At 49.6% G+C, this 25,180-nt stretch overlaps 7 protein-coding genes across 7 annotated transcripts; 4 read left to right on the top strand and 3 right to left on the bottom strand.

The window, feature by feature from the left end:
* Nucleotides 1–174: 174 nt before the first annotated feature.
* BKA55DRAFT_692078 (uncharacterized protein) lies at nt 175–2,833 on the bottom strand (the record flags this gene model as incomplete). The annotated part of the gene is made up of 3 exons (XM_046199724.1): nt 175–428; nt 478–902; nt 957–2,833. The coding sequence occupies 3 exons, from the start codon at nt 2,831–2,833 to the stop codon at nt 175–177; spliced, it is 2,556 nt and encodes an 851-aa protein (XP_046047492.1).
* Nucleotides 2,834–6,438: 3,605 nt separating this feature from the next.
* On the top strand, nt 6,439–7,580 carry BKA55DRAFT_516656 (uncharacterized protein; the record flags this gene model as incomplete). The annotated part of the gene is made up of 2 exons (XM_046188107.1): nt 6,439–6,957; nt 7,101–7,580. 2 exons carry the CDS (start codon nt 6,439–6,441, stop codon nt 7,578–7,580), a joined length of 999 nt encoding a protein of 332 aa, XP_046047491.1.
* Nucleotides 7,581–7,728: 148 nt separating this feature from the next.
* Nucleotides 7,729–9,363, bottom strand: BKA55DRAFT_80564 (uncharacterized protein). Its single transcript, XM_046201635.1, has 2 exons — nt 9,162–9,363; nt 7,729–9,108 (listed from the first exon to the last, which is right to left on the bottom strand). Exons 1-2 carry the CDS (start codon nt 9,197–9,199, stop codon nt 7,878–7,880), a joined length of 1,269 nt encoding a protein of 422 aa, XP_046047490.1. The 5' UTR covers nt 9,200–9,363; the 3' UTR covers nt 7,729–7,877.
* Nucleotides 9,364–9,649: 286 nt separating this feature from the next.
* Nucleotides 9,650–13,875, top strand: BKA55DRAFT_692075 (glucose inhibited division protein A-domain-containing protein; the record flags this gene model as incomplete). Its single annotated transcript, XM_046199723.1, has 5 exons — nt 9,650–10,777; nt 10,832–11,426; nt 11,735–11,801; nt 11,877–12,141; nt 12,202–13,875. 5 exons carry the CDS (start codon nt 9,650–9,652, stop codon nt 13,873–13,875), a joined length of 3,729 nt encoding a protein of 1,242 aa, XP_046047489.1.
* Nucleotides 13,876–14,096: 221 nt separating this feature from the next.
* Nucleotides 14,097–15,480, bottom strand: BKA55DRAFT_80504 (uncharacterized protein). The gene is made up of 4 exons (XM_046201634.1): nt 15,154–15,480; nt 14,770–15,095; nt 14,469–14,715; nt 14,097–14,417 (listed from the first exon to the last, which is right to left on the bottom strand). The coding sequence occupies exons 1-4, from the start codon at nt 15,339–15,341 to the stop codon at nt 14,318–14,320; spliced, it is 861 nt and encodes a 286-aa protein (XP_046047488.1). The 5' UTR covers nt 15,342–15,480; the 3' UTR covers nt 14,097–14,317.
* Nucleotides 15,481–16,797: 1,317 nt separating this feature from the next.
* Nucleotides 16,798–19,653, top strand: BKA55DRAFT_595431 (tyrosyl-DNA phosphodiesterase-domain-containing protein; the record flags this gene model as incomplete). Its single annotated transcript, XM_046195806.1, has 9 exons — nt 16,798–17,379; nt 17,477–17,656; nt 17,721–17,834; nt 17,874–17,896; nt 17,991–18,028; nt 18,086–18,163; nt 18,428–18,549; nt 18,673–18,962; nt 19,206–19,653. 9 exons carry the CDS (start codon nt 16,798–16,800, stop codon nt 19,651–19,653), a joined length of 1,875 nt encoding a protein of 624 aa, XP_046047487.1.
* Nucleotides 19,654–23,924: 4,271 nt separating this feature from the next.
* On the top strand, nt 23,925–24,969 carry BKA55DRAFT_692072 (Gti1/Pac2 family-domain-containing protein; the record flags this gene model as incomplete). The annotated part of the gene is made up of 2 exons (XM_046199722.1): nt 23,925–24,643; nt 24,711–24,969. 2 exons carry the CDS (start codon nt 23,925–23,927, stop codon nt 24,967–24,969), a joined length of 978 nt encoding a protein of 325 aa, XP_046047486.1.
* Between the last annotated feature and the right edge of the window lie 211 nt (nt 24,970–25,180).

Here is a 25,180-nt window from a genome sequence, read left to right as displayed (position 1 = left end):
TGACAAGGTGCATAAAGATCGTAAGTCTTGCAAAGTTCAAAATGGTTCGAGCAAAAATGGAAAGAATTCGTAATGCGTCGTGAATTGTTGAGATGCCGTGAAGTTCCATAATAGATTTCGAGATCAGGACTGTCCTTCTGATCCAGGTCATCATCATCTTTTTGGTAAATGGTATTAATGTCCCCAGCGTTGTTTAACGCCAACCACAATGAGCGCAATAATGGCGCCAAGGATGAGCAAACCGATGAGGGACATTCCTCGGTTGACCTTCCTCCACCAGATTGCGCTTGTGAAAACGGCATCTTCTTCGCCGCTTGTCCGAGCAGAAGTTTCGTTGCGTTTGCCCAGCTCAGGTGTACTGTTGTTCCGTTCAAGGTCTTCTGTCTGGTTATTCCGTTGAATAGGAATGAGTGCTGCAAACATCCAGGCTGTAACTCCGTTAGAACTGAGTCTCGATGTTCATTCTTCAAGACTTACCTAGTGGGAAAACAAATCCCACTACAAACATAGTGACCTGGGCGTTGCGTCGGCCAGTCAATTCGCTGCGTGCTTCCCATTGCGAGGCTGGAGGTTGCCAAATGCTTTGTGAAACAGGGCGTCGGTCTCGAGCCAGGTGAGGCGACCAGATGCTAGAGGTTTGCTTCTTGATGTTGCGCACGACAGCAATGACGGGGTGAGCTGGCGCTGCGCTGATGTCCATGGAGCCTGTATTTGAATGTTGGTGAGGTAACGCCTCACAGGGTCGGCGTCGAGGGTTGCGAATGTTGGTGGCATTAGCATCCTGACTCGGCGATCGGCTGAGTTGACCCTCGGGAGGCTGACTTTGACTGTATTCAGAGTACATGGACTCCATGGAGGGTTGGGCAGCCAGCCACTTGCGCTCGCCACTGCCGTAGTAGACCCTGCAATCAATCAATTAGAAAATAACCCTCAGCAGACTTTACTCATGTACTCACCTAGCCCAGGCAGGGACAGCAGCATTAAAGCTGGCAGTGGATCGCAGACTACGATCGGAAGAATAGCTTGACAAAAACCTACCCATTCGCGATCGGGACGAGGGATGATGGTAGACTTCCAAATCAGCCAGACCATCACCATCCTCATCGTGATCACGAACCAGGCGAATAGTACCGGTTGCTGGGTCACGGGGCATGCTTCGCGTATACGTCGCTGCAGGAGCTTCCAGTGAATTGCTTCTTGAGTGGGACGGGGTTTCGACGTGCTCCTCAAGACCGAAAAGTGAGGAGGCCATACTTAGTACATGCTTGCTGTGACTACTTCCAACCCCACTACCACGTCGGCCTGGAACGGAAGAGAGTGAGAGGGCTCGAGACGCAGGCTCACTGTCTCCTTCGCTTTCTGACATCACTGTTGACAACTGACCACTCCATTGGTGAGGGCGCGCTTGAGGTCGGTTCTGAAGGTCTGACCAAGATGGACCAGCGTGTTGCAAGATTGTCGGTGGTCCAACAAAAAGGGCACGGGTAGCCTCTTGAGTGAAAATGGTCGATAACGAGGTTATCGATGCAGATCGGGATCGTAGAGTTTCACGAGACCGGCATTTGGTGAGAGCAAAGCTGTCTGAAGATCTCCTTTTCCTTGGCTGTAATGGAGGAACAATCAAGCTTTCTTGTGAAAATTCGGGTCTCACGCGGTTCTTGACGGCGACAACAGAGGAAGAAGCTGAGTGACCACCATATGTTACGACGTTGACGTTGCTATCCTCGGTCTGTGGACGAGTGCTGACATGCAAAGAAGCCTCAGCTGAGGAGGGATCTCCGATTAGCTCAATATTGGAGTGAATCGATGAAGGTGGCAGACTATTTAGGTCTGCTACATTCATGGGAGAGCTGAATCCATATGTTTTGACGTTGGTTCTCTCAGAGAATGTTGATCTGGTTTGTTCGGATAGTGAAGACTGAAAGGATGTCTTTTGAGTGAGCCATTGAGAAGAAGGACCAGCCTCATGATCAGGCAGATCAACCTCTGGCAGCGTGGGCAGAGGCAACTCGGGTGGAGCGTCTTGAGTCTGCGGCTGTTTTTGCTTCACGTCAGGTGTTTTAGGTACTTTACGGAGACCCCCAAACAAACGATAGTTCCACGGCGATGAGTTTGAGTTGTCCGGGGTGGACGGATCTCGAGGCCGAGGCGAAATAACTGGAGAACTGGCGTTTCGTTCTGTGAGAGGAGTCATAGGCGAGGCTGGACGGCTCTGACGCTCATCACTGTATGTACCCATTGATCCTCGACCATATGATGTGTTACCGGTGGTGAAAGATGGGGGGAGAGACCAGAGAGATTCGACCCTTGACGACATAGAAGCATCTTGAGGAAGTATGGAGAAGGTCTTATCGGAGTGAACATTAATGACCCTTTTGCGAGAAGGAGGTCTTGGTGAGGTTGAGGGTTCCCGGGAAGGTGGGCGTGAAGCATAAGAAGTATGATCATCAGCATCGGTATCATAATGGGGGAACCAGGGTGCAGGGTTCTGGTCGAATTCGGAGGATGGATATCGAGTAGGGCGCTTTAATGGCGATGGAGAAAGCACTGTACTTCGAGTCCGGGCCCTCTGCAGGGATGGTGATGGCGTTTCAAACTGCGAATCGGAGGAATGTGTCGGAGAGCCATATGTCTGAGCAAGCTCTGAATCGGTCTCGGTACTCGCATCAGCATAAGTAACAGTCTTTGATGTGACGGTACCATCTGAGGCAACCCGTGGAGGGCTGTAAGGGACGACCCGGATTCCGAGGCGGTTATTCTGAGAGTTGTTCTCAGAGTTACTACGCTCATGTAATGCCCTACGCGGCAGAGAGCTCGACGGTGAGACCGACATGCTCTATGCACGAGGCGATAATAGCTGTGATTTCCAGGACATCAGGAGACCAAAAATAACTTCCAAAAAAACGCTTGCCCTCGAAATTGGCAATGCGATTCACTTCAAGATCGAGATCTCGAATAATATCAGGCTGTCGAAGTCGAGCTCGGTCGGGGCCGGAGGTGGGTCAATCAACTCGGAGGTCGTCACAAGGGCCACGGACGGGGGACTCGGACAATGGCAAAGATATTAAAAACCACCAAAACAAAAGCGACGATATTATTGAAGCGTCCAGTGTTCCAAGGAATAGGATCAAGCAGAGACCAAGCAATTCTATGCGAAACGAGCCGGGGTAGATCGAATTGTCGCGAGGTGGATCGTTGGTGTTTCGGCCGTGAGAGGAAAAAAAGACTCGATCGATTTAACAATTGAAGAATTAATTACCAAAATTGGAAAGAACCAAAAAGAAGAAGAGCAAGAACAATTAACGACTAATGAGTCTAGGTAAAGAGTGTGTTGAATATCAAAAGCTTGAATGAGTGACTGGCCAGTGGCCGATTATAGCGAGTGTATGTAGTTTGGTTGGAAAAGCACGAAACGAGAGGCGGAAAGAGAAAGACAAGATCATGGGGAAGGGACGGCGGGTAAGTTAGCTAAAAGGGAAGCAACGGTCCCTCCACATGCGACCAACGGCGGCAGGAGTAGCGGCCTATGTGCCTGCTAAACTTGACCTGGAGGCTGGACCTTGGAAGGTGGACAAGCTGGACTGTGGGTATTCCCAGCTTCTGTTTTTGCTGGTCTTACAGTAGTAACAGTACTACCTTGTCCAAGGCACAGCCTAACAACCTAACTCTTGCGGTAATAATGACTAAAGAATCCAGGACCAGACGAACGACGAGGGTATGGAACGACCCGAGCACACAGACCTCACAACCTCTCACCCTTACAGAGACTCTTGACACAAGCAATTGGCATTGGACCATTGACGTGTACTGGGCAAAAACACATTAGCCAGTGATTGCAAGCGCCATTCTGCAACTAGCGGCCTTGGGATATTACCTTCGCTGCAGCAGGGTTGCCCCTGCAGACGGGGCGCGGCGACGATGGGACCGTTGGAGGACAGGGGTTTTTGGACGAACTAGGAGACCTGAGGGAGATAGGGGCGCTCTGACGCTGAGGACTGAAAAAAGAGAACAGGGCATGGAAAGACACCGCAACTTTGACGAAGCCAGGTTGAGTGAGTACAAAGACTTTTCACAACTTGAGCATAATTCAAGCAAGAGAGGAGAGGGCGAATCATCTCGGTGAGAAGACAGGAATAATCTCAAGACTTATCTTCTAGACTTATTCTGAGCTCTGATTTGTCCCCCTCAACACACCTTCAACTTTTAGGAACTGCACTTGGGGTTGTGCCGTTGTGGATCGGATCTGTGAACTGGAACTGGTTGGACTGCACTATCGACGCTATTGTGGGGAGCCTCTTCCTGTGTGTCGTCCAATTGGCAATAGCTCCGGCTATGTTGTATCGTAAGATACCAATGGCATCTGTCTTGCTGCAGGGCAAGACTTGGATACCTTGAGCATGCCTTTGGGGAGCAAGAAAACTTTGTACCTCGAAACAGGATGCCAAAATTAACTCATCAAGGAGCCTCCTGAGCTTATAATGAATCTACCCCAGTCTTTCTGTCGCTTAGGGTCAAGGTCTTAAGTTTTCTCTCCTCCACTACGGAAGAGACATGGCCTGGAGAAATTACTGGACCACCTCTGCCAGGTGGCAGGTCATCAGTGGTGTTGATCCTGGATATGGTGAAGCACGTACAGATGTCTGTATGAGACGACTGCAGAATCAATGGACAGGTTCAGCTATCATCAACCATTCAATCGGATGAAATTCTGGAAGAATTAAGCATTCAACCTGAAAACTGCAGTAACTCAAGTACAGTTGTCCTTGAAGGTCACTATTTCGGTCGCCTATGATGTTTTCTTCCAGGCGCTTGTTTTACCTGAAGTGTTCCAGTTGCTCTGAGCTGGCAATATACATCTCTCGACTAACAACTTCAGTGCATATTGGTGTACCTCTGGATCAGAGTTCTGTCTTTGCGCCAGTTCTAGTTTACCTGCAGAGAAACAGCGCTTCTCGAAACCAAGACCTGCAGAAAGGTCAAAACATGCGAATTCTCTCCACTTGGTCGCTTCGAGGTCTGCAGAACTCTCTGACTCTGCGTTTGGGGCAGCGAAAGCCATTCCTCAGAGACAGTCGGCGATGTAACCAGACATCTTTTTAAGCTTCGGAGCCGTTGGCGCGCGCAATCTCACATGTTCCTTTTCAAAGTGTCAAATTCGCGTTGTCTGCTTATTGAATCGCGTGTACGGAGTAAGTATGTTATCTTTAGCATTCGGCTTACATGGGCTTTTTGAGCCGCTTCGATCTGTTCCGGGACAAGGGGTTGAGGCTACTGGCTCCTGAAGTTTCGGAGGGTGACATGAGGTTGCTTTCCCGAACAATTGCAGTCAACTTTCAAGATACTCATCATTTTCACCTTCTCTTATCGTCCAAGGAGAACGAAAGTTTGAGACTGCCAACATTACCGTGGTCTCATCATGACCCCTTCTGCGATAGCGACTGCAGATCCATCCCTTTTTCCATGTTGCCTCTGCAATGTCACCGGCTCACTCGTAGTCGGTACGGGTAGATGTTAGCTCTGATCATCGCGTCTTCCAGACGATCATCCGTTCTTGGGGATCCAACCAGAGCCATCACCGCCTCTCCTCTCTTCTTCGCACCAAAGTCCCGCTGGTCCTAACTAATGCAGGTACCGTTACTCATTAGGGGTCCTCTTGATTCGTGACCTTGCCCTGCAAGCAAAAGGAGTGTCTAGAGCGTGGCTGAGCATGGGAAAATTCAAGTTGAACTAGCCAAGATATTCAAGACTTTGATGCATTCTAGTCATGCACGAGTGTCGATGAATATTTTGCATTTTCACAATAACAAATAACATTGCTCTAGCATTTTAGTTCAGCCATTTTAGCTGGCTTTGGCCCTGCATTCGTGTCTCATTCTCAGGTTATGAGATGTTTTATACCATCTCCACATCATTTCGCTTGTTTCAATAATTCTTGTGCCGTGCAGCTCACCGTATACAATAGTGCATACGACCCATGAAGCGATATGCGGAGTAAAATGAAGACGAGCAAGACCTTGTGGAGGAGAAGTGTCCAGCACAACTTTTCTGTTTTAGTGTTTTTCAGTGCCCAACCGGTAAGAGAAATAGTTATTCTTGGATTACTGAGTCAGCAAAACTGAAGACACGACCAACAAGGACAATGGTTTTGAACAATAGGAGTTACCCAGTTTGTGGCTGGTGAGGGCTTCATTTTTTCGGGTTTTATTTCCTGAAGCAGTCTTATTTAGTTAACTCCTTGAATGACTTCTTTCTTTCTCTGACAAGAGCCACCGTCATGCTGACTTGACTTTGTTTGCCCCATGGAACATTCCCGCAAGTGTCTTTTTAGCTCAACCTCTTTGAGCCTCATTTTCTTCTTCACTTCTTCACCTTGCGACTAAGACAATTCGCATTCTCATCTTTTTTTAAACTCGAATCTTCAATTTTGACAACGTTGCAATGTCTATCTTGAGCTCTGCGGGGTTCGCACCGCCTCAAGCCGTAGCCTTACTGGTGAGCCTCACATCACAACCTCCATATAACTCATACTCAGCCTCGTCTCATGATTCATTGAAATGTGCTAACATATATCCAAAGGTCGTCTATTGCCTCGTCTACGTCATTCCTCTCTACTTCTCAGTTGCAACACGACCTTCACCAACTCGCTCCAGAGATGCACCTGAGGCTATCCGCGCACGTATCTTTGTCGTCTCACTCTCAACGGCAGTATGCTCCCTCGTGACGCTGTATCTGCTCTCATCTCACGGTGCAATTGCCGTTGAGAAGCCCTTGCATTTCATGGGCTACTGGCCGCCAGGACTCAACGATGCTGCTCGTGCGCTATGGCTCACGGCCCTGCTGTTTGCGGGCCCCTTGTATGAGTCTCTCGTCATTGATGGCGCGGCTCATCAATGGCTTCGTCTTCAGCCTCTGAGGGATCTGTGGACTGACTGGCCAACTTGGAGAAACATGGTAGCGGTACGTTTATCCTGAAACTGTTTGATCTCGCTGTAGATTCCTTCATATTCCCCCTGTCAATTTCTTATCCCCACAGTTATCTCGTCTTGAGCCTCCTCGTCATCTCACCGCTCCGCAATCCATGTTTACTAATTATTCTGAAGGGCCCTATTACCGAAGAATGCTTGTTCCGTTCCGCTGGCGTTCCACTACTTCTCCGTTCTGGAGCCAGCCTTACTGGCACCATCTTCATGTCGCCGCTCATCTTCGGTCTGGCTCACCTTCATCATTTTTATGAGTTCCGTATCACGCACCCTCGAACTCCTCTCCCTGTGGCCATCGCGCGGTCATTACTTCAGCTATCGTACACGTCCCTGTTCGGAGCATATGCCACTTTCTTATTCCTAAGAACTGGTAGCTTGTTGGCCGTTGTGCTCGTGCACACCTTTTGCAACTGCATGGGCCTCCCACGTCTTTGGGGCCAGCTTGATCCTTACTGGCTGCCAGAGGGTGATCCGTCCGTAGCCTCGTCTAGAAAGATGTGGACTGGTGTTTATTACGTACTTTTGGTGGGCGGCTTAATTGCTTGGTGGCAGAATTTGTACTCGTTGACCGAGACACCAATGGCGCTGGCCAAGTTCTAAGATTATTTACTTCATGCATTTCACAATCGAATTGTTGAATATCGTATGCACAAATGAGATGGTCCTCTCATAGACCACGCTATGGCCCCATCTGTTATGTTGAGCTAAATGACCGACATGACTACTGGAACTAGTAGTAGCCTCATTGTCTGTGCATGATAACAGTATTCAGGTGATGGAAAAGTCAACACAATTCGATCGTCATCTGGTCTACTAAGTCCGGGAGAACCGAAAGTTGTTTCGGGATGGAATGAGGAGAGCTTTTATTTCGTTTACAAAACCTGATTAGGTTTCTAATTATGAGGCCGCTACCTGGAAATCGGGCAATGATCCTGGCATCGAGAAGTCATCGCTATCGTTGCTTCTCGTCCCTCGTCGATGCCGAACCGTCCCTCCGGCTCCTCGGTCTCTAATCTCTGCGTCTCCTCCTCGTCCACGTATCTCTTCTCGGTGATCCCGGCCAACATCCTTACCCCTCGATCGACCGATAGATTCACTTCTCTCAGTTGAACCATCGTCGGGACCTCTTGTGTTCTTCTTTCTCGGCCAAAGACTTGGAAGGGCAATTTCTTGGAATCGAGGCTCAACAGCTCGCTCATCAAACCAACGGTGAAGGCGTGCTTCGACAAGTTGAGCAATCTTGGGGACGTTGTGTAGTTTTGAGCGACTACCGAGAAGGCTTCGAATTTCAAAGTCCAGTCTGTAGTCGTCCAGGAAGTTGAAGATCATCCTCGTGGGTGTCGATTGAGAGGGGTTACTGGGAATGAAGGAGATGGAAAGGGTGCCACTGAACCTGATCACTGAAACGGCCAGTTCCACAGGTAGAACAGCAGATAGCTTCTTGGGATAGTTAAGGATAAGTTTTGTCCTCACAGCCAGAGTAAGCATGTCGCTCAGGTCGACGTCCATACGTGCCTGAAGACGTTGGCCGTCTCTTGCTGCGGTGGCCGGATCAAACTTCTTTCCAGGAGCAAGGCTAACTCCATCTTCGTCGACAGGAATGATACGGCAATTGCTCAGGATTGGAAAGTCTTCTCCTAGGCTCAACTCTGTGACCCGAATCTCATCAATAAAATCCGGCCTTGAATCCCCGTTCAATGCCTTGGTGAGTGAATCAAGAATAGCATCGTCATGCTGAGCATCACTTCGAAACTGAGCAATCGTTTGCGCAATGAGAACATTAAACCAGTCGAGACTTTCAGGCTGATGGCTGTCAACATTGTAGTATGCCTTACTCAGGATCGATCCAATGGTAAGTGCAGGAGGGTTCCTGAGGACAGTGGACTTCTTGCGGCTGAGGGACCTGTCCTGAGATCTATCTTGACGGTTTCCTGAGCTCCTTATACTTAGTAATGAGCGCTTGTGAGCAAGAGTTCTTGAGCGTCTCTCGGTAGCTCGTAGCGAAGCTGTGACGTCTGCTGAAGGAGGATCACCGAAGATGAAGAATTTGATGAACGCAGCCAGTACCAGAACCACAGACAGCTGCCCAACTATAAGACCTTGCGTAAAGGATAGACTATTAAAATATCTGTCAGTTTCGGTAAGGACTTCTCATGATGCAGGGTTTTTTTATTCACTTACGTCGGCTCTGTCGGCCGGGGACAGGTATCTGCTTCCATGATTGTAGTGTGAGGTATTAGATGCTACTCAAAGCCGTTACGCTCTGTTTATATTGAGAGCCTGAAGCTTTGATGATTAAGAAAGCATAGATACCATTTCGGCTCTTGTGGGCAATGATCTCATTGATGTCACCGACAACGATCATGATGAAGGTTGAGGTTGGTAGCGCAGGTAGCTCTTGTATTATGTAAGGCATCCAGGCCAGACTTCCAAGCTTGTGGGGCGCTCACCTACAGCACCTAACTATAGTGACAGTGGCATCTTAGAGGTCTCCCTGTCCATAACATCAATCATCAACAAGAAGTTCCCTGAATCACAGCTCTGAATACCATTGAAAGACTTGGTATCTCTCTCCGTACGACACTCCAACTCATAAAAACCTCATATAACAGCCCGGGAATAACACATTACGCGGCCCCGGCGAGCCCCGGCGAGCCCCAGCCATCATCATGGACGTTGCCCAAGCAGTATCTGGGTACATCAATAAGGTGGTTACGACGAGCGATACGTCGTCTGCCAAGATGAAAATTCTCTTACTTGATAGAGAAACGGTCTCTATCGTCTCGACTGCGGTCACACAGTCTTCTCTTCTCAACCATGAGGTCTATCTCATCGACCGTCTGGACAATGCTGCGCGTGAGAAGATGCGACACCTACGATGTCTATCTTTCGTGCGGCCATCGCCTGAATCAATTCAACTACTCATAGATGAGCTTCGGGATCCGAAATATGGCGAGTACCATTTGTACTTTACAAATGTTGTCAAGAAGTCGTCTTTGGAACGCTTGGCTGAGGCTGATGACCATGAGGTGGTCAAGCTGGTTCAAGAGCATTTTGCTGATTACAATGTCATCAACCCTGATCTCTTTTCTTTCAGTTTTACCCTTCCACAACAAAGAGTCTGGGCTGGGAGTCCGGATGCATGGAATCCTGACTCATTGCAACGATGCTCAGAGGGCTTAGTCGCTGTCTTACTCTCACTCAAGAAGAAGCCCCTCATCAGATACCAGAAGACGAGCCCCCTAGCAAAGAAGCTCGCGTCAGAGGTCCGATATTTAATGACCCAAGAGGATTCGCTATTTGACTTCCGAAAAGTTGATACTCCTCCCATTCTGCTTGTGCTGGATCGCCGGGAAGATCCAGTAACGCCACTACTCACCCAATGGACATATCAAGCCATGGTTCACCACCTCTTGGGTATTCAGAATGGGCGTGTCGATCTAAGCGATGTTCCAGATATTAGCCCAGAGCAAAAGGAGATCGTTCTATCACAGGATCAGGATCCATTCTTCAAGAAGAACATGTTTCTGAACTTTGGCGACCTTGGGGGCAACATCAAGGAGTATGTTGGGCAATTTCAGTCGAAAACCAAGAACAATGAGAACATCGAGTCAATATCGGATATGAAGCGGTTTATCGAGGAATATCCAGAATTCAGAAAGCTCTCTGGCAACGTCAGCAAGCATGTTACCCTGGTATCAGAACTTAGCAGACGTGTAGCTGCCGATAACCTCTTGGAGGTTAGTGAGCTGGAACAAAGTTTGGCTTGCAACGACAACCACGGGACTGATGTAAAGGTATTACTTGTCTTCTTTATATGAACCTTGAGCATGAGTTAACGCGATTCACAGAATATCCAGCGACTCATTCAATCACCGAATGTCACACCAGAAAGCAAGGTTGGCCTTGTAGCTTTATACGCTCTACGCTATCACAAACATCCTTCCAACACTTTGCCCATGCTTCAAGACCTCCTTGTCGCTGCTGGAAACGTGTCTCCGCGAGAGGCAGATTTGGTCAGCAAGGTGACGGCGTATCACAACTCCCTTCAGGCGTCACAGTCCCAGGGCGGAATTTCAGAAATCTTCGAATCAGCAGGCATCTTCTCTGGTACTGGCAGCCGCTTCAAGGGCCTCAAGGGAGTAGAAAACGTCTACACGCAACACAGCCCATTGTTGGAGACTACCCTACAGAACTTGATCAAGGGGCGACTCAAGGATCAGCAATACCCCTTCGTTGAAGGTGGTGGCACTACCAAGGACAAACCTCAGGACATAATCGTATTCATCGTTGGAGGTGCAACTTATGAGGAGGCCAAGATGACTGCAGAATTGAATGCGTCAAGTCCGGGCGTCAGAGTTGTTTTAGGAGGTACAACGATTCACAATTCGGCGACATTCTTGGAGGAGGTGGATGATGCTGTCAGTTCATGGCCAGAGAGCCGAGGTAGGAGATAGGGATTATGGTCATACGCGAGATAGTTTCAATTACAGCGACGATTTTGAGCCATTTTAGATCAAATATGAATAATATCAACCATGAATCGTAAATTTACTTGTCTATTACAAGGATGTATCATGATGAAGTGCTGATGTGGGTGAGGGAATGTCATTCTGTAACCTGATTGGATGAAATGCTTAACTAACCGTACTTTCTAGAGTGAACACCCAAAATTTGGACATTGATCTCGTCATGAGGGCAAATTTTACAACGACAACAACATGAAATGCGTGCGCTACTAAGACCCAGGACAGCCGTATTACGGTATCAATGGACAATTACAAGGCGACGGCACCTTGCGACTGTTCATAGCGATTTACAGTATGTCTCAACAAACAATATCTCGTCGTCATGACACCCATCGCATCGCGAATCATCACTGACACCCCGCCATAGACCTTACGATGTCGTGGTAATCGGAGGCGGCCACGCGGGCGCTGAGGCATGTGCTGCTGCTGCACGATCCGGAGCACGAACAGCCTTGGTAACGCCAAAAATCGACAATTTGGGAACATGTTCCTGTAACCCGAGTTTCGGCGGTATCGGCAAAGGCACAATAATCCGAGAGATCGATGCGCTCGATGGATTGGCAGGGAGAATTATCGACAAATCAGGTGTACAGTTTCATACTCTGAATCGGCGAAAAGGCGCTGCTGTCTGGGTTCGTCGACTACTCGGATTCGTTGTTGGAAGAATCAGTGACTAATGGGACTCGCAATAGGGACCCCGCGCTCAAATCGACCGAGAGCTCTACAAGAAACACATGAAGGACGAACTCTCTTCGTATCCCAACCTATCGATCGTACTCGACAGCGTGTCCGATATCGTCACTGAGCCTCAGGAGTTATTCGAAGGCGCATCAAGTCGCATTGCCGGTGTGCGCCTAGAGTCCGGTCAAATTCTCCCAACAAAAAAGGTCGTCATAACAACAGGGACATTTCTCGGAGGCGAAATTCACATCGGTCTGACTGCATATCCAGCTGGTCGAATCGGCGAGGCAGCGACATTCGGGCTAAGCAAGTCACTGCGTGATGCAGGCTTCGAGCTGGGACGCCTCAAGACTGGCACACCCCCTCGCATCGACGGAGCGAGTATAAACTATGATATACTGGAGAAGCAGTATGGTGATGATCCACCAACACCATTCAGTTACCTCAATGAGACTGTGGCGATTCAGGAGCAGCTGACTTGCAGTGTTACGTACACGACGGAGGATACTCACCGGATAGTACGTGAGAATCTCGATAAGACCATACACATTCGAGAGACGGTCAAGGGCCCACGGTATTGCCCCTCTCTCGAGTCAAAAGTCATTCGATTCGCCGACAAGGAACGACACATAGTTTGGCTCGAGCCCGAAGGTTTGGACAGCCCTGTCATCTACCCCAATGGGTTGTCCATGACAATTCCTGCTGAGGCGCAGGAGGAGGTCTTGCGCACAATCCCAGGTCTCGAGAACTCAAAAATGCTTCAGCCCGGGTACGGTGTTGAATATGACTACATCGATCCACGTGGCCTCAGGTCGACTCTGGAGACAAAGGCTATCAGCGGTCTGTTCCTGGCTGGTCAAATCAATGGCACGACTGGGTATGAGGAGGCTGCTGGCCAAGGTGTCCTTGCAGGCATTAACGCCGGTCGCTCGTCTCAAGGGCTTCCGCAAGTTTTTCTCTCAAGAGGGGATGGGTACATTGGTATCATGGTGGATGACCTTATCACAAAAGGTGTCACTGAACCTTACCGGATGTTTACCTCCCGAAGTGAATTCCGCATGGCAGCACGTGCTGACAACGCTGATGTTCGCCTGACGTCCAAGGGCTATGGATGGGGTGTCATATCGGAGAAGCGTTGGAGTCGTTTTCGTGATGAGCGACAGCAGGTCGATGACCTTACCAAACTCTTACAGTCAGTATCAATGAGCCCCTTACAATGGATTGAAAAGGGGTTCCATATGAAGCGCAACACTCAACGTCGCGATGGTATCGATCTCCTCCGTCTCTCAAATCCTGCCACACGCGTCGACATTGATCAACTTGCACCAGTCATCCCAGGCGTAATGGACTTTCCGCCTCGCGTGCGACGTCGTGTCGAGATCGAGTCTTTTTACGCCCCGTATATCAAAATCGCCGAGTCAGAGCGCAAGCAGCTAACAAATGATGAGCGCGTCAAGATCCCCCTCAATCTCAACTATGACAATATCCCTGGGCTTGCTATGTCAGAGAAGGAGGCGCTCAGGGCAGCGAAACCAGAGAATCTCGCACAGGCGAGGCGTGTTGAGGGTGTGACTCCGTCGGGTAGTTTACGTCTACTCGCTCACGTTCGTCGAAGACCAGAAGCATACTTGTTGGAGAAGGACGCTTCACGCGGGCGCCGGACACATAGGACGAATGAGAATTGAGGCAGTGTATAGGTTAATTGGGATCCATCGCATATAACTGGCGTTTTATTGAATAAGGTGTCTGGGGGGGACGAGAGAGGTTTTAAATAGGGTCTTAAAAAGTCAAATATGTCTGCCATAATCTCAGCAACGTCGTCTCATTGGAAATTCGAGTCCGAGAGTTCGAATATGTAGTTTAAGATTTGTTCTATCATCATCGACGCCGGTGTTTTTACATAAAGGGGGTATACACAGGATATTCAAGCTCAAGCTCAAGCTCAAAGTTTTGGAAAACCTTGCTGAACTTTGTCTTGCTGTTCGAATTTTGTCTTTTGTTCAAACCTTGCGTTTCCTGCTTTCTGGATGACCCTAGGCTCGGGCCGCGTTAGGTGAAGCCAAATTTGTGGCCTCTTCTGTTACTATCGTGACTGCCACTTGATAGACTTTGAACGACGATAGTAAATCAGGGGTTTTTAGAGTTCTGCTTATTAAGGATTTTGACTGCATCCTTTGTGTAGATGTAGCTTGCACCGCTCCATATGGTGGTAGCAGCAACGACGTATCTGGTTACTTTTAGAGTGAGAGTCACGGAAAGTCAAGATGGTTGAACTTACTGCATGACTGTCAGGGCAGATGACAAGTCGGTGCTCAAAAGGGGCGCAGCAGTCGTGACTCCGACGAGTGCAAGTTGCAAGAAGGTGTTGTACTTGCTGATAGTCGTGGGGCGAACTTCAGCTGATGGGAGTGAAAAGTCCCAATAGCGGGCAAATGTCTTTGGTGGCGGGAGAGAAATCCATCGGTAGTAAATTGCAGAGATAGCGAGGCCGACATCACGACCCAGGATGATGCCAGCGCACCAAACTTTCGCACATTAGCTTTTGAGTTATTGAGAGTCACAAGGGAGCATGAACGCACTCGGTAATGCGCCCTTGGCAGCCAGACAAATGGTCAGAATCGTCATGAGAGTTTTGTCTGCCATTGGATCAATGACTGTGCCTACGACTGTCTTGCTGTCCCAGCGACGCGCAATCCATCCATCGAGGAGGTCTGTTACGCCCGCATAGGCAAAGAGGCCAACGGCCCATGCGTGCTGATCGTGAAGAACGAGGTAGCCAATGACCGGGGCAGCAACGAGACGTGTGAAGGTTAATATGTTGGGCAGCGTGTAAATGTCTTCGTGCAGGACGGCAGCAGGGCGTGACGGCTTGGTATCATTGTCGTGCTGTATCGCAGGTTGTGGCCTATGTACAATGGGTCAGTACAATACAGTCAATCGGTACAACTGGAGCTTGTACTCACCCAAGGGGCTTCTCCTCCAGCTTTTTTTGTTGTGGCTTATGACCCAACCATGACTGGGCCTTTGTGAAGAAGAGACATCGCGGGGATGATGCTATCGTGGGTCTGGGCGCGGACCTCCCGAGAGCAGGTGTTGACCTCGCAGTACACCTCGTCGTCGCCCGCCAAGCCAATCTGGCGGAGAGACTCATCTCTGCACTTGTCTTGTCCTTTTCGAAAACGGGCGCTGCCCAAACCCTCTCGTCAGTCGCTCAATTGCACCCGGGAAGGTAGATTCTTGCTTGGTTATCTGACGATGTAGTTGGAGCAAAGTCGGGAAGCCCCGTTTAGAACCCCGGACCCCGCTTATCTCATGTCACGGTTTGGCAATATCGAGATGCCACCAACTTCACAATCTTGAATCTCATGATATAAATTTGAATCCCATACTCTTGACCATTTTGTTCATTCAATCTGCCATTCAGACTTTCATGTTGCATCAGTATCTGAAGTATCTACTAATCTTTCAAGGTTCTCTTGTGTTTGAGTTTGTGTCAAACCCTGTTAGTGAGAAAGTAAATATTATTGGTTGTGAAACTCATCAGAGTAACTGTAGTTCGCGACGAATAAAGGCAAATCGGATAATTAACGTATCTAAGCAATTCCTGCCTGAATCAGAGTTCCACAGGGATATATCTAGGTTTCTACTTTATGCATTTGCAAATTTAAGTTGAGATTGCCAGCATAGCAATTGAAGATGTCCAGAAAATAGAAAATGGGGACCTACCCTAAAGTGCTGAGTCGTGCTGACATGGACTTTGCCAGTTGCTCAGTTCCTGGGAGACATCAAGCTGGATCAAGTGGTCCTCACATTTGGACGATTGGGGGGGGGGGGGGGGGGCATGGAGAACTCCCCGAAAATTGGCCTGGCACCCTGGCCGTAATAGATAGTGAGGATGGATAGCCAAATCTGGATGAAGACGAGTTAAGTGGCAATGAAGTCGTGTCGGTGGCTTCTCAGAAGAGAGCTCCAGATTGCAATACGACTACGACCATAATACGGTGCATATACAGAACATTATCAGTCGTCGTGGGGTACTTTTCGTATCATGGCCATTCTGGTGTCCCGTACTGCAGCGTTGTAGTACAATAGCGCCGTGTAAGTGGTTGGTGTTCACCAGAGGCGCAACTGGAAAAGCTGGTGGCTGCTTCACAGACGTCACTATGTTCCCACATTTTGGCTATTCGAAATCATTTGGCCGTAGACAGGCCGCTAAAATCGAAAGGAACCACGCAGATGCCGAACAGACTGATACGGATCGTCTGCCAACAAAAATAAAAAATAAAAATGGCTCTGGCGTAAAAGAATTGATAGTCGTAATCAAGATAGAGATCGAATTGACAGGACTGGGCTGGACTGTTTAGGGCATAGCGCTAGCGCTGAGGCACTGGCAGATCAGTGACGCGGTCCCACGTGACCCCGCGTTGTCGTCCCTTGGAGACACAAGGATCTTAGACAGGGATATCGAATCGATAACTTAACTCAAACGACACCCAAAACATTAAACCGTACTCCAGATTTTAAAAATCAACTTCAAACCGTCACCCGAAACTCAGTCGATCTGGTCAAACTCTTGTCCTCAAAACCGCTGGAGTCAAAAGGCAAACATGGCTGGGTCCCGAGAGGATCCCGTCGAATTGGGGAGCGACATGGACGAAGATGAAGCGCTACGCTATGCTATTGCCCTTTCACTCCAGGAACAAGAGGTACAGGGAGAGCAGAGTTCGCAGATCCCGAGCGCCTCAACCTCGACATCCCACCGGAACGGGACTGGCTCGGGCGGGGCTTCCTTGGGTTTGCTTTCGCTTGATCGCAAGAAGATGGAAGAGGAAAGGTTGCAGAGGTTAGCCAAGCGGCGCCGCTCGCCAGAGGACGCAGGAAATGTTGGCGAGGTCCCGCCTGCAAAGAGGATGGCACCATCCGAACCTTCCAGGACTGTAACCGCAACGGCAACGGCACCTGAATTACCAAGCTTGGTTTCCTATCCCAAAGGTGCTATCAAAAGAACTTGGGCTAAAGGGTACCCGCGGACTTCCGATGATATCAAGATCGAAGAGGTGTTTCAAAAGGACAAGTTGGAGCTTGCTCTTCTAAGCTCGTATCAGTGGGATGATGAATGGCTCATGTCCAAAATCGACACGAGAAAGACCAAGCTAATGCTCCTGGCATTCGCCGACAGTGAAGCCCAGGTGTGTATCAATGGCTAATCCTGACTCGTTCGGGATATCCCTCGCTGGACCCCTCAAATGGACAAGACCCAGAGGCTGACGGCGAAACCTGCCGCAGAAATCAGAGATGCGATCGAATGCGCCACCGGGCATCAAGTTCGTCTTCCCGGCAATGAATGGGCCTGGGGCCATGCATTCCAAGCTTCAGTTGCTAAAGTACCCTGGCTATCTTCGAGTTGTGGTCCCAACTGCCAACCTCGTCCCCTATGATTGGGGGGAGACTGGCGTCATGGAGAACGTTTGTAGCTGAACCGAGGCGACTTCGATGCCGTCCGTGACGGGATTGCTAATGAGTTCTCTAGATGGTTTTCCTGATCGACCTCCCTCGTTTAAAGGACTCCTTGACTTATCGGCCAACCGATTTCAGCACCGAGCTCGGCCGATTCCTGTCAGCAAGTGGTGTTGGTGAGGGCATGGTAAGCAGCCTCGCTAACTACGACTTCTCACAAACAAAGCACCTTGGCTTTGTGTACACCATGTAAGCCTATCAAGACCTTGAAGATTGGACCATGCATGGTTTGATGATCATCATGCTCGACCCGCATGAACGATGCACTGATACTAGATTTTAGCCCTGGTGGACATCAAGGAGATTCCTTAAAGCGAATAGGTCAGTGGACGTGCAAGTTTCGATGATTCTTGTGCAACAACGGCTCATGTCATGTAGGATACAGCGGGCTGGGCACCACTGTGGCTGCTCTCGGGCTAGCCACTGACGAACCAATTGAAGTGGATTTTGTCGTGGGTACCATTGAAGTCGCATACCAGTCTAAAGAGCATTGATTCTAACCACGGATGAGCCCTTACTCCAGTGCGCCTCTCTTGGATCCCTAAACTACGACTTGGTGGGCGCAATCTATAATGCATGCCAAGGTGAGAAGACATCGATACTGTGTACCCCCCTCTGCTGTTTACCCCGCACATAGCACTCGACTGCAATGATGTGGACTGACTGACGAGTGATGAATTGTAGGAGATGATGGCATGGCCGAATACAAGTCGAGAATAGGCCGAACGGGCGCAGCCTCCAAAAATAAGGCGTCAAACCCGTGGCAAGAGAAGCTAAAGGACCGTTTCCGAATATATTTTCCGACGGATGAGACAGTTGTCAGAAGTCGAGGTGGGCGTAATGTAAGTGTGCCTGTAGCATGGCATGGCAAGGATGGATGATCTTGGATAAACTGGAGAATCCTCACATGCGAAGAGAAAGACGCAATGAAAAGCCAACGCTAATTTGTGAGCGCGCTGATGCAGGCTGCGGGTACCATCTGTGTCCAGCCCAAATGGTGGCGCTCGCCAACTTTCCCCACTGAGCTGGTGCGGGACTGTGTTAACACCAGAGATGGGCTCCTGATGCACAGCAAGATGATCATGGTATCACAGACGCAAGCGGGAAGTCAATTGCAAACGCGTCCGCAAACGCGACCGGAGCCGCGACACCACAACTCAGGGCCGGCTAGTAGCAGTACCGCGGAGCCGAAAACGGAAGAGATGTCTCTTGGCTGGGTCTACATTGGCAGCGCAAATCTGTCAGAAAGCGCATGGTAAGTGAGACCCTGACCATGCCCCAATCGAATCCCCCCTCTTTTCTGTAAGACATGGGGGAAACTTGAGACAACAAGGCAGCAAGCGAGCGAACATCAACGGCCAGTGCGATGGTGCGGTTGTTTAGGTAGTGTAGCGCGCTACTAGCTGCCTCTTGAGGAGAATTTCAGCATGACTGGCACGAAACTGTGACGATTTCATGAATCTAACGCTGACGGTTGTGGTTACGTTGTGCCATACAGGGGCCGCATTGTCAAGGACCGAGCGACAGGACAGCCAAAGATGAGTTGTCGCAATTGGGAGAGCGGTGTTGTAGTGCGAATTAGCAACCCCAAAAACAGCAGCACCGTCTCCGCCAGCTTCAGCACCAGCGCCAGCGCCAGCGCCGGTGCCAGTTCCAGCACCAAGGTCAAGGCGGCAGAGGGCCAGGCACGGTCATCGGTGCGGGCGGGGAAGATATCGGGGGAGCCGGACAAGGGATGTGTTACGAGCCAACATAATCATTACCACTACCAGATGCAGAAGCAGAAACAGAAACAGGAGGAAGGGCTCACGGACACAGATGCAAAAGCAGATTCAGACATGATGAGCGGCACTGTTTTCGAGGGCACAGTCCCAATACCAATGCGACGACCAGGTCGACGCTATCGTGAGGGTGAAGAGCCCTGGTTTTACAGTGTGCAGGGCTGATCGACCAGGGCGCGTTTGTTAGCCACTTTCGGGGCACTAAGCGATCAAAGATGAAGAAGAAGGGCAGAAAATTCACTGAACAGGTCATAGATGTTGAGGACGGCAGTTGTGAATAACCCTGTCGTCTCAGTTTGATATTACGGTATTGTAAGATGGGTTGGATGGTTGTTGGCCTCTGCGCAGTACCGTATCAGCCGTATGTACATATCTGGCAATCCGCAGATGCTCACGTTTCGGGTTCGGCATCATTGATCAGTCGACGCAACGGTATTGCGTTGCGGGCATGTGAACAGGTTGATAACAAGGCCATGCTCATTAACCGATGATAGTGATACCACCATATATCCCGTAAGGTGGTTAGTTTAATTACTATAGAACGGCTCTGGGGATTAATGATCCAGGTGTTGCCATGTCTAGGAATATAGATGGAGATGAGGAGACGTAATGAGTAGATGCTTTGTGTATTAGCAGCGTGGCGATGCGATGGGATGCGATGGGATGCGATGGGATGCGATTGGGATGCGACAGGGTACAAACGATGCCAAGATGGGAGTTGGATCATTTCAAACGGAAGACGGAAGCAGGAGCATCTCGAACTGGGGGTTTGGGGTCGAGTTTGCAAATCAAATCATGAAGCCCAGGACAAGGTATCTCGGTACTTGGCGGGCTGACAGTAAAACCCATGCAAATGGTCTCAAGCGATGACACACGATTACAAAAGCCAATTGGAGAATCCCACCCAATGGGAAGCTGAGTGCCGCCTCGTCGGTCGGCTCTCCCACTTGTGCGTGCGTTCTTTCCCAGTCCCTTCCCTTTTTCTCTCGAGACAAAAGCAGCAGAGAACACAGGGCAAGGACAAGGGACAAATGACCAGGGTGTGGCAGCCCAGAGGAGAAAGAGTGATGGGCAGAACAGCCAATCACGGTAAAAGGCAGAGATGGCCTGCAGGACGGCAGGTGCATCGGCCAATCAAAAGTCCCAAAAAGGTACCTGGGAAGAGGAACGGGTGGAGAGCACTAAGAGCGCCCCAGAGACCCATAAGACAGGCACCAAAGCCAATGCCGGAGGTCGCTGCATACCATGTCCATGGGCTTGACCATGTTCGTTTTCATTTTCATCATTTTTCAGGTCCATGTCCATGCCTAAGACATGGGCTCCTGCTATTTTTTCTGTTTCTGTTTGCGGGAGTAAGGTAGCAGCTGTCGGTCCGGGGAGCTGCTGCGTGCGTGCGTTCCACTGTTATGGAATCAATTAATCAATCTGGGTATGTAGCAGCGTCGCGTCGCAGATTCGACATAACACCGGAGGCGGTGTTTAGTCTATATGCCGATAAGGCACAGCAGCACCCATGGCCTGGTAGTTGAAGTGACATGATATGAGATGACTTTACATGGAATACGCCATGATATCCATCCACATCAGACTCCGTAACTCAATTGACGCGCGGCAGGATAAGGCACGGTAAGCTAAGGCAAGGCGAGCAAGACAACCAGACCCAGACATCCAGACAGCTCGCCTAAGACGAGACGAGAAAGGCCAAAATACAGGGATCAGCCAGGCACACACCAACACCAAGCCCAAGCCAACCCAACACCAGCGAGATTTGCATATCCAACGGGCGAAGGAGAAAATCTGGAATCATCAACTAAACCACGAACTGACTAACTAACTAGCTAAATGCACTAACTAATCCTCTGCTACTTCGGCATCTTCCTGTGATTTCATTTTGATACTCAAGATTGGAGCGCAAGCCAAGAGAAATGGATAAATCGGAATTCAGTCAGGGACCTTTTGTTTTACACCCCCATGAATAGAAGAGCCGACTCAAGAGTGATACTGTAGAGAGAGGCTCAGCCCTGAGTGATGTGAGTGAGCTGTGATGGTTGTCAGTTAATGGGGGCTGTGGTGCTTTGGCCTTTTTTCCTTTCTCCAATGTGGATAACAGAAATCATCCAAACAAGAAAGAAGAGGGGTTGATGAGTGTCAAAAACAGCACAGACAAAAAGTGATAATGAACATCCAATGACATGGTGGCTCAAACGAGTTCACATATGATGGTGTAGAATGTGGTCGACGATGATGATAACAATAGATATAAAGAATAACAAAGAATACAATGGCATTGTTGGAGACGGAGGATTCATTCTGCAGCGACAAATCAGACACATCACATACATGCCACATACATATCGAGATAGACGAAAATCATAACTAGAGGCATTGTGATGGCATATTCTCAAGAAAGAACGGTATAGTGCGTCACTGATGCATAAGGAGGAAGAAGGGAGGAGGGGTGCAAGGGTGTAGGGGGTGAGGAGCGTGTCCCCAGGCGTGTCCCTACTAAGACTAGGACCACCTCCAAAGCACTTCTCATGAGGAGAGGTACAGCCTTCAGGGACGAGGTGAGGTAGTTCCAGCTGGGATGGGACGGAGGATGGGGATGTAGGTTTTTCATTGCATTAAGCTTCCCGTCGATTTGGAGAAGGGCTGAACAGCTCTAACTAGATCTGAATCTTAGAATTCAGATAGTGAAGAGCTTCTTTTGAATTGAAGAAACTATCTGGAGAGAATGATTCGCCCAAGCCCTTGCTCAAATAGAGATCGAATTCTTCCAGAGTGAGACACAGATCCGACCTGGAGGGAACCCCAAGATGATGGCAGGTCAGGTACCTACCTACAACTCGCGGTCTCTCGGCCGCATACAAACAGCCCGCAACTGTACCTACCTAGAGTAGATCCGGACAGCCACCACCCACCTCGACAGCAGGTGTGAGACACCACACTACACGCACGTACCGATACGGTAGGTAGGTACTCGAGGTACTTCGGCACATGCTCCGACAACGCAATGAAGGGGCTTTGCTGGGGTATCTGTTCAGTCAGCGGAAGTACCTGCTCAATGTTGAATTCAGGATGTTTCCAATGGACCTGACCATGAGGAGGCAGGCGGGCGGGCGGGCAGGCGGGTACGTACCTACCTCCTACCTTGCCGTACATCTTTTTGCTGCCCTACCAACTCAATACCACCTGGATGGACTGCCGTACTGACCTAAGGTGCCTATCCCCAGTATCCCCTGGGTGAGGTGGCCGCGGATACCGTACCGTACCGTAGGGAGGTTTTGGTACCTGCTTGCAGTTCCATTTCCCTCCTCCTCCTTCCTAGGAGGTCTAAACGACATGGATGGCAATGACAATGTGAAATGGCACTGGCAGGCGTGGATTTGGAACGGCATCTAAGCTGAGGGAAAGGCCGGATACAGACACTACCCAGGATGTGGTTGACGCAGACGGGAGCCAGCCAACAAGTGCCAGGCCCCAGATTCAAGTCCAGGTAATTACTAGGTACCTACCTGCTGTTTCCTAAATCCAAGCTCGAGTCCATCCATCTATGCCATGGAAGCGCAAGTGCAACTAGCCTTTAGCCCGCCCTGTAGTGTAGATTGCCTACTTGGGTAAGTGCATTGCATTGCATTCGACTACATTACATCCAAGCCATCCACTTACACCTCAACTTCACTTCACCACATTTCATCCACATTATTCTCTTGTTCTTCATATTTTTTCTTCTTCTTCTTGTTGACCAACCATTGTTTACTTTCACGAACTGGCTTTCACAATCATTGCCACCTGACGCTTGAACGGTATACGCACACGCCTCGAACCAATTACTTCGTGCTGTCATTTTCTCAGAGATTCTTCACCCCAAAGTCAATGGTGAAATAAAGAAACAGCTCACGCTCTCCTATACGCCTGCCCTCCCGCCACAACTGGAATACCTTCTCCCTTGAAGATAGCCTTTTGTCAAAGGTCCTCGTGATACCCATTTGCACGCACTGTTTGGCGCAATTTACGTTGTTGAGTTCGAGAGCTCAACTTTCGCCATTGTTCGGTGCGGTATCTCTCGTGAGTAGAGAGAAGCACCTATAGGCATACTGTGGCTGGCTTCACGATTTGAACAAGCTTTACGATTGCTCGCCATCTTATTTGCTACAGCAACTCCGTGGAAAGGCTGTGTTCGCCTCAGTAGGATTTTTGAGAGCACCACGAGGGGGCCCTAATTCTATAAATTTCTCGACCCTCCCTCGATTTTAGACTTGGAAGTTTTTCTCCTCATCCAAAGTCAACCTCGCGAAGTCACTGAGATTACATTCACTAGATTCTCGCGACTGACTTAGGATCAAGGTTAAGATCACTTACACTCACACTACACTTCCACTACCTCCCCCTTTCCCTCCCATCTATCTCCAGCCTTAAAGGCTATCCCTTCCAAAATGTCTGGAACCATGCCGCTTCAACCGACATTCTATGGTTTCATAGGTGATACCACTGATGCCTTGATCATTTTCGAGGCATGTCTCTCTGGCAAACTGTCTCACGTCCCTCGTCGACCACATGACCGTGAGCGTCAAGATCTCATCAAAAGCGGCAATGTCTTCGTCTACGAAGAGCATGCTTCTGGAATCAAGCGCTGGACCGACAGCATCTCGTGGAGCCCCAGCCGTATCCTTGGCAACTACCTCCTGTACCGCGAGCTGGAGAAGCCCTTTCCACCCGGAGAGAAGAAGCGCGCCAGGGGAAGGAATGGCAAGTCAGCCACACAATCTGGAGGCATCACGAAATCACGACCACGAAACCCTGTCCCTTACCAAACAGGCCTGGAACATGGTTCTGAGTACACTACTGTGGCCAGTGATGATGAGCGCCATCTGGTCGGTTCACTCGTCGACTCCTACGACTTCAAGGAGCAAGGACTCGTCAAGAAGACGATCAGCATCACGTACCAAGGCGTGCCTCATCACCTCGTTAGTTACTACCATGTGGAGGACGTCAAGGCTGGTGCTCTGCCAGGTCCTGTGGATGACCCCAGACTCCGCGGCGTCGTTCCTCGAACAGAGCTCCTGACAGGTCAGAACTTCCGCGCCCCAGTCGAGGAGGTACCACAGGCTGCATACGCTTTGAGCGGCAGCTACCTGCCAAACATGGAGCCCCAGTATGCGCCTATTGGCTTTGCCCAGCACCAACACCCGTCACAACACCAGCCGCAACTACAACACCAGCCGCAACTACAGCACCAGCCGCAACTACAGCACCAGCCACAACTACAGCACCAACACCAGCCACATCACCAACACCAGCCGCAACTACAGCACCAGCCGCAACACCAACCGGAGCACCAACATCTGCCGCAACTACAGCACCAGCAACCGGCAATGTACCCGCAACAGACGCTGCCTGTGCACCAACACCCGCCTGTATACCAGCAACAGTACCAACAGTCAGGGTGGTGGTAGGGAAATGAGCTTAGGGGGAGGATAAGGAAGACTCCCGTATTCCAATAGGTATTCTAGTCAGACTTTTAATAAAAGTCTTATATTTTTTATATAGAATATTTCCTTTAATGATGAGACCTATTTGGCAACGGGGAGGCGTGATGGCGATGATGGGTAACTTGAGGAAGGCGTATGGATGTATGTTTTGTTTGTATGGATAGAATAGGTACCTTAGGCAATAATCTCGACACAAGAGT

Source organism: Fusarium redolens (assembly GCF_020744475.1).
Source record: "Fusarium redolens strain MPI-CAGE-AT-0023 chromosome Unknown BKA55scaffold_11, whole genome shotgun sequence".
NCBI lineage: Eukaryota > Fungi > Ascomycota > Sordariomycetes > Hypocreales > Nectriaceae > Fusarium > Fusarium redolens.
This window is presented reverse-complemented; position numbering and strand designations above follow the sequence as displayed.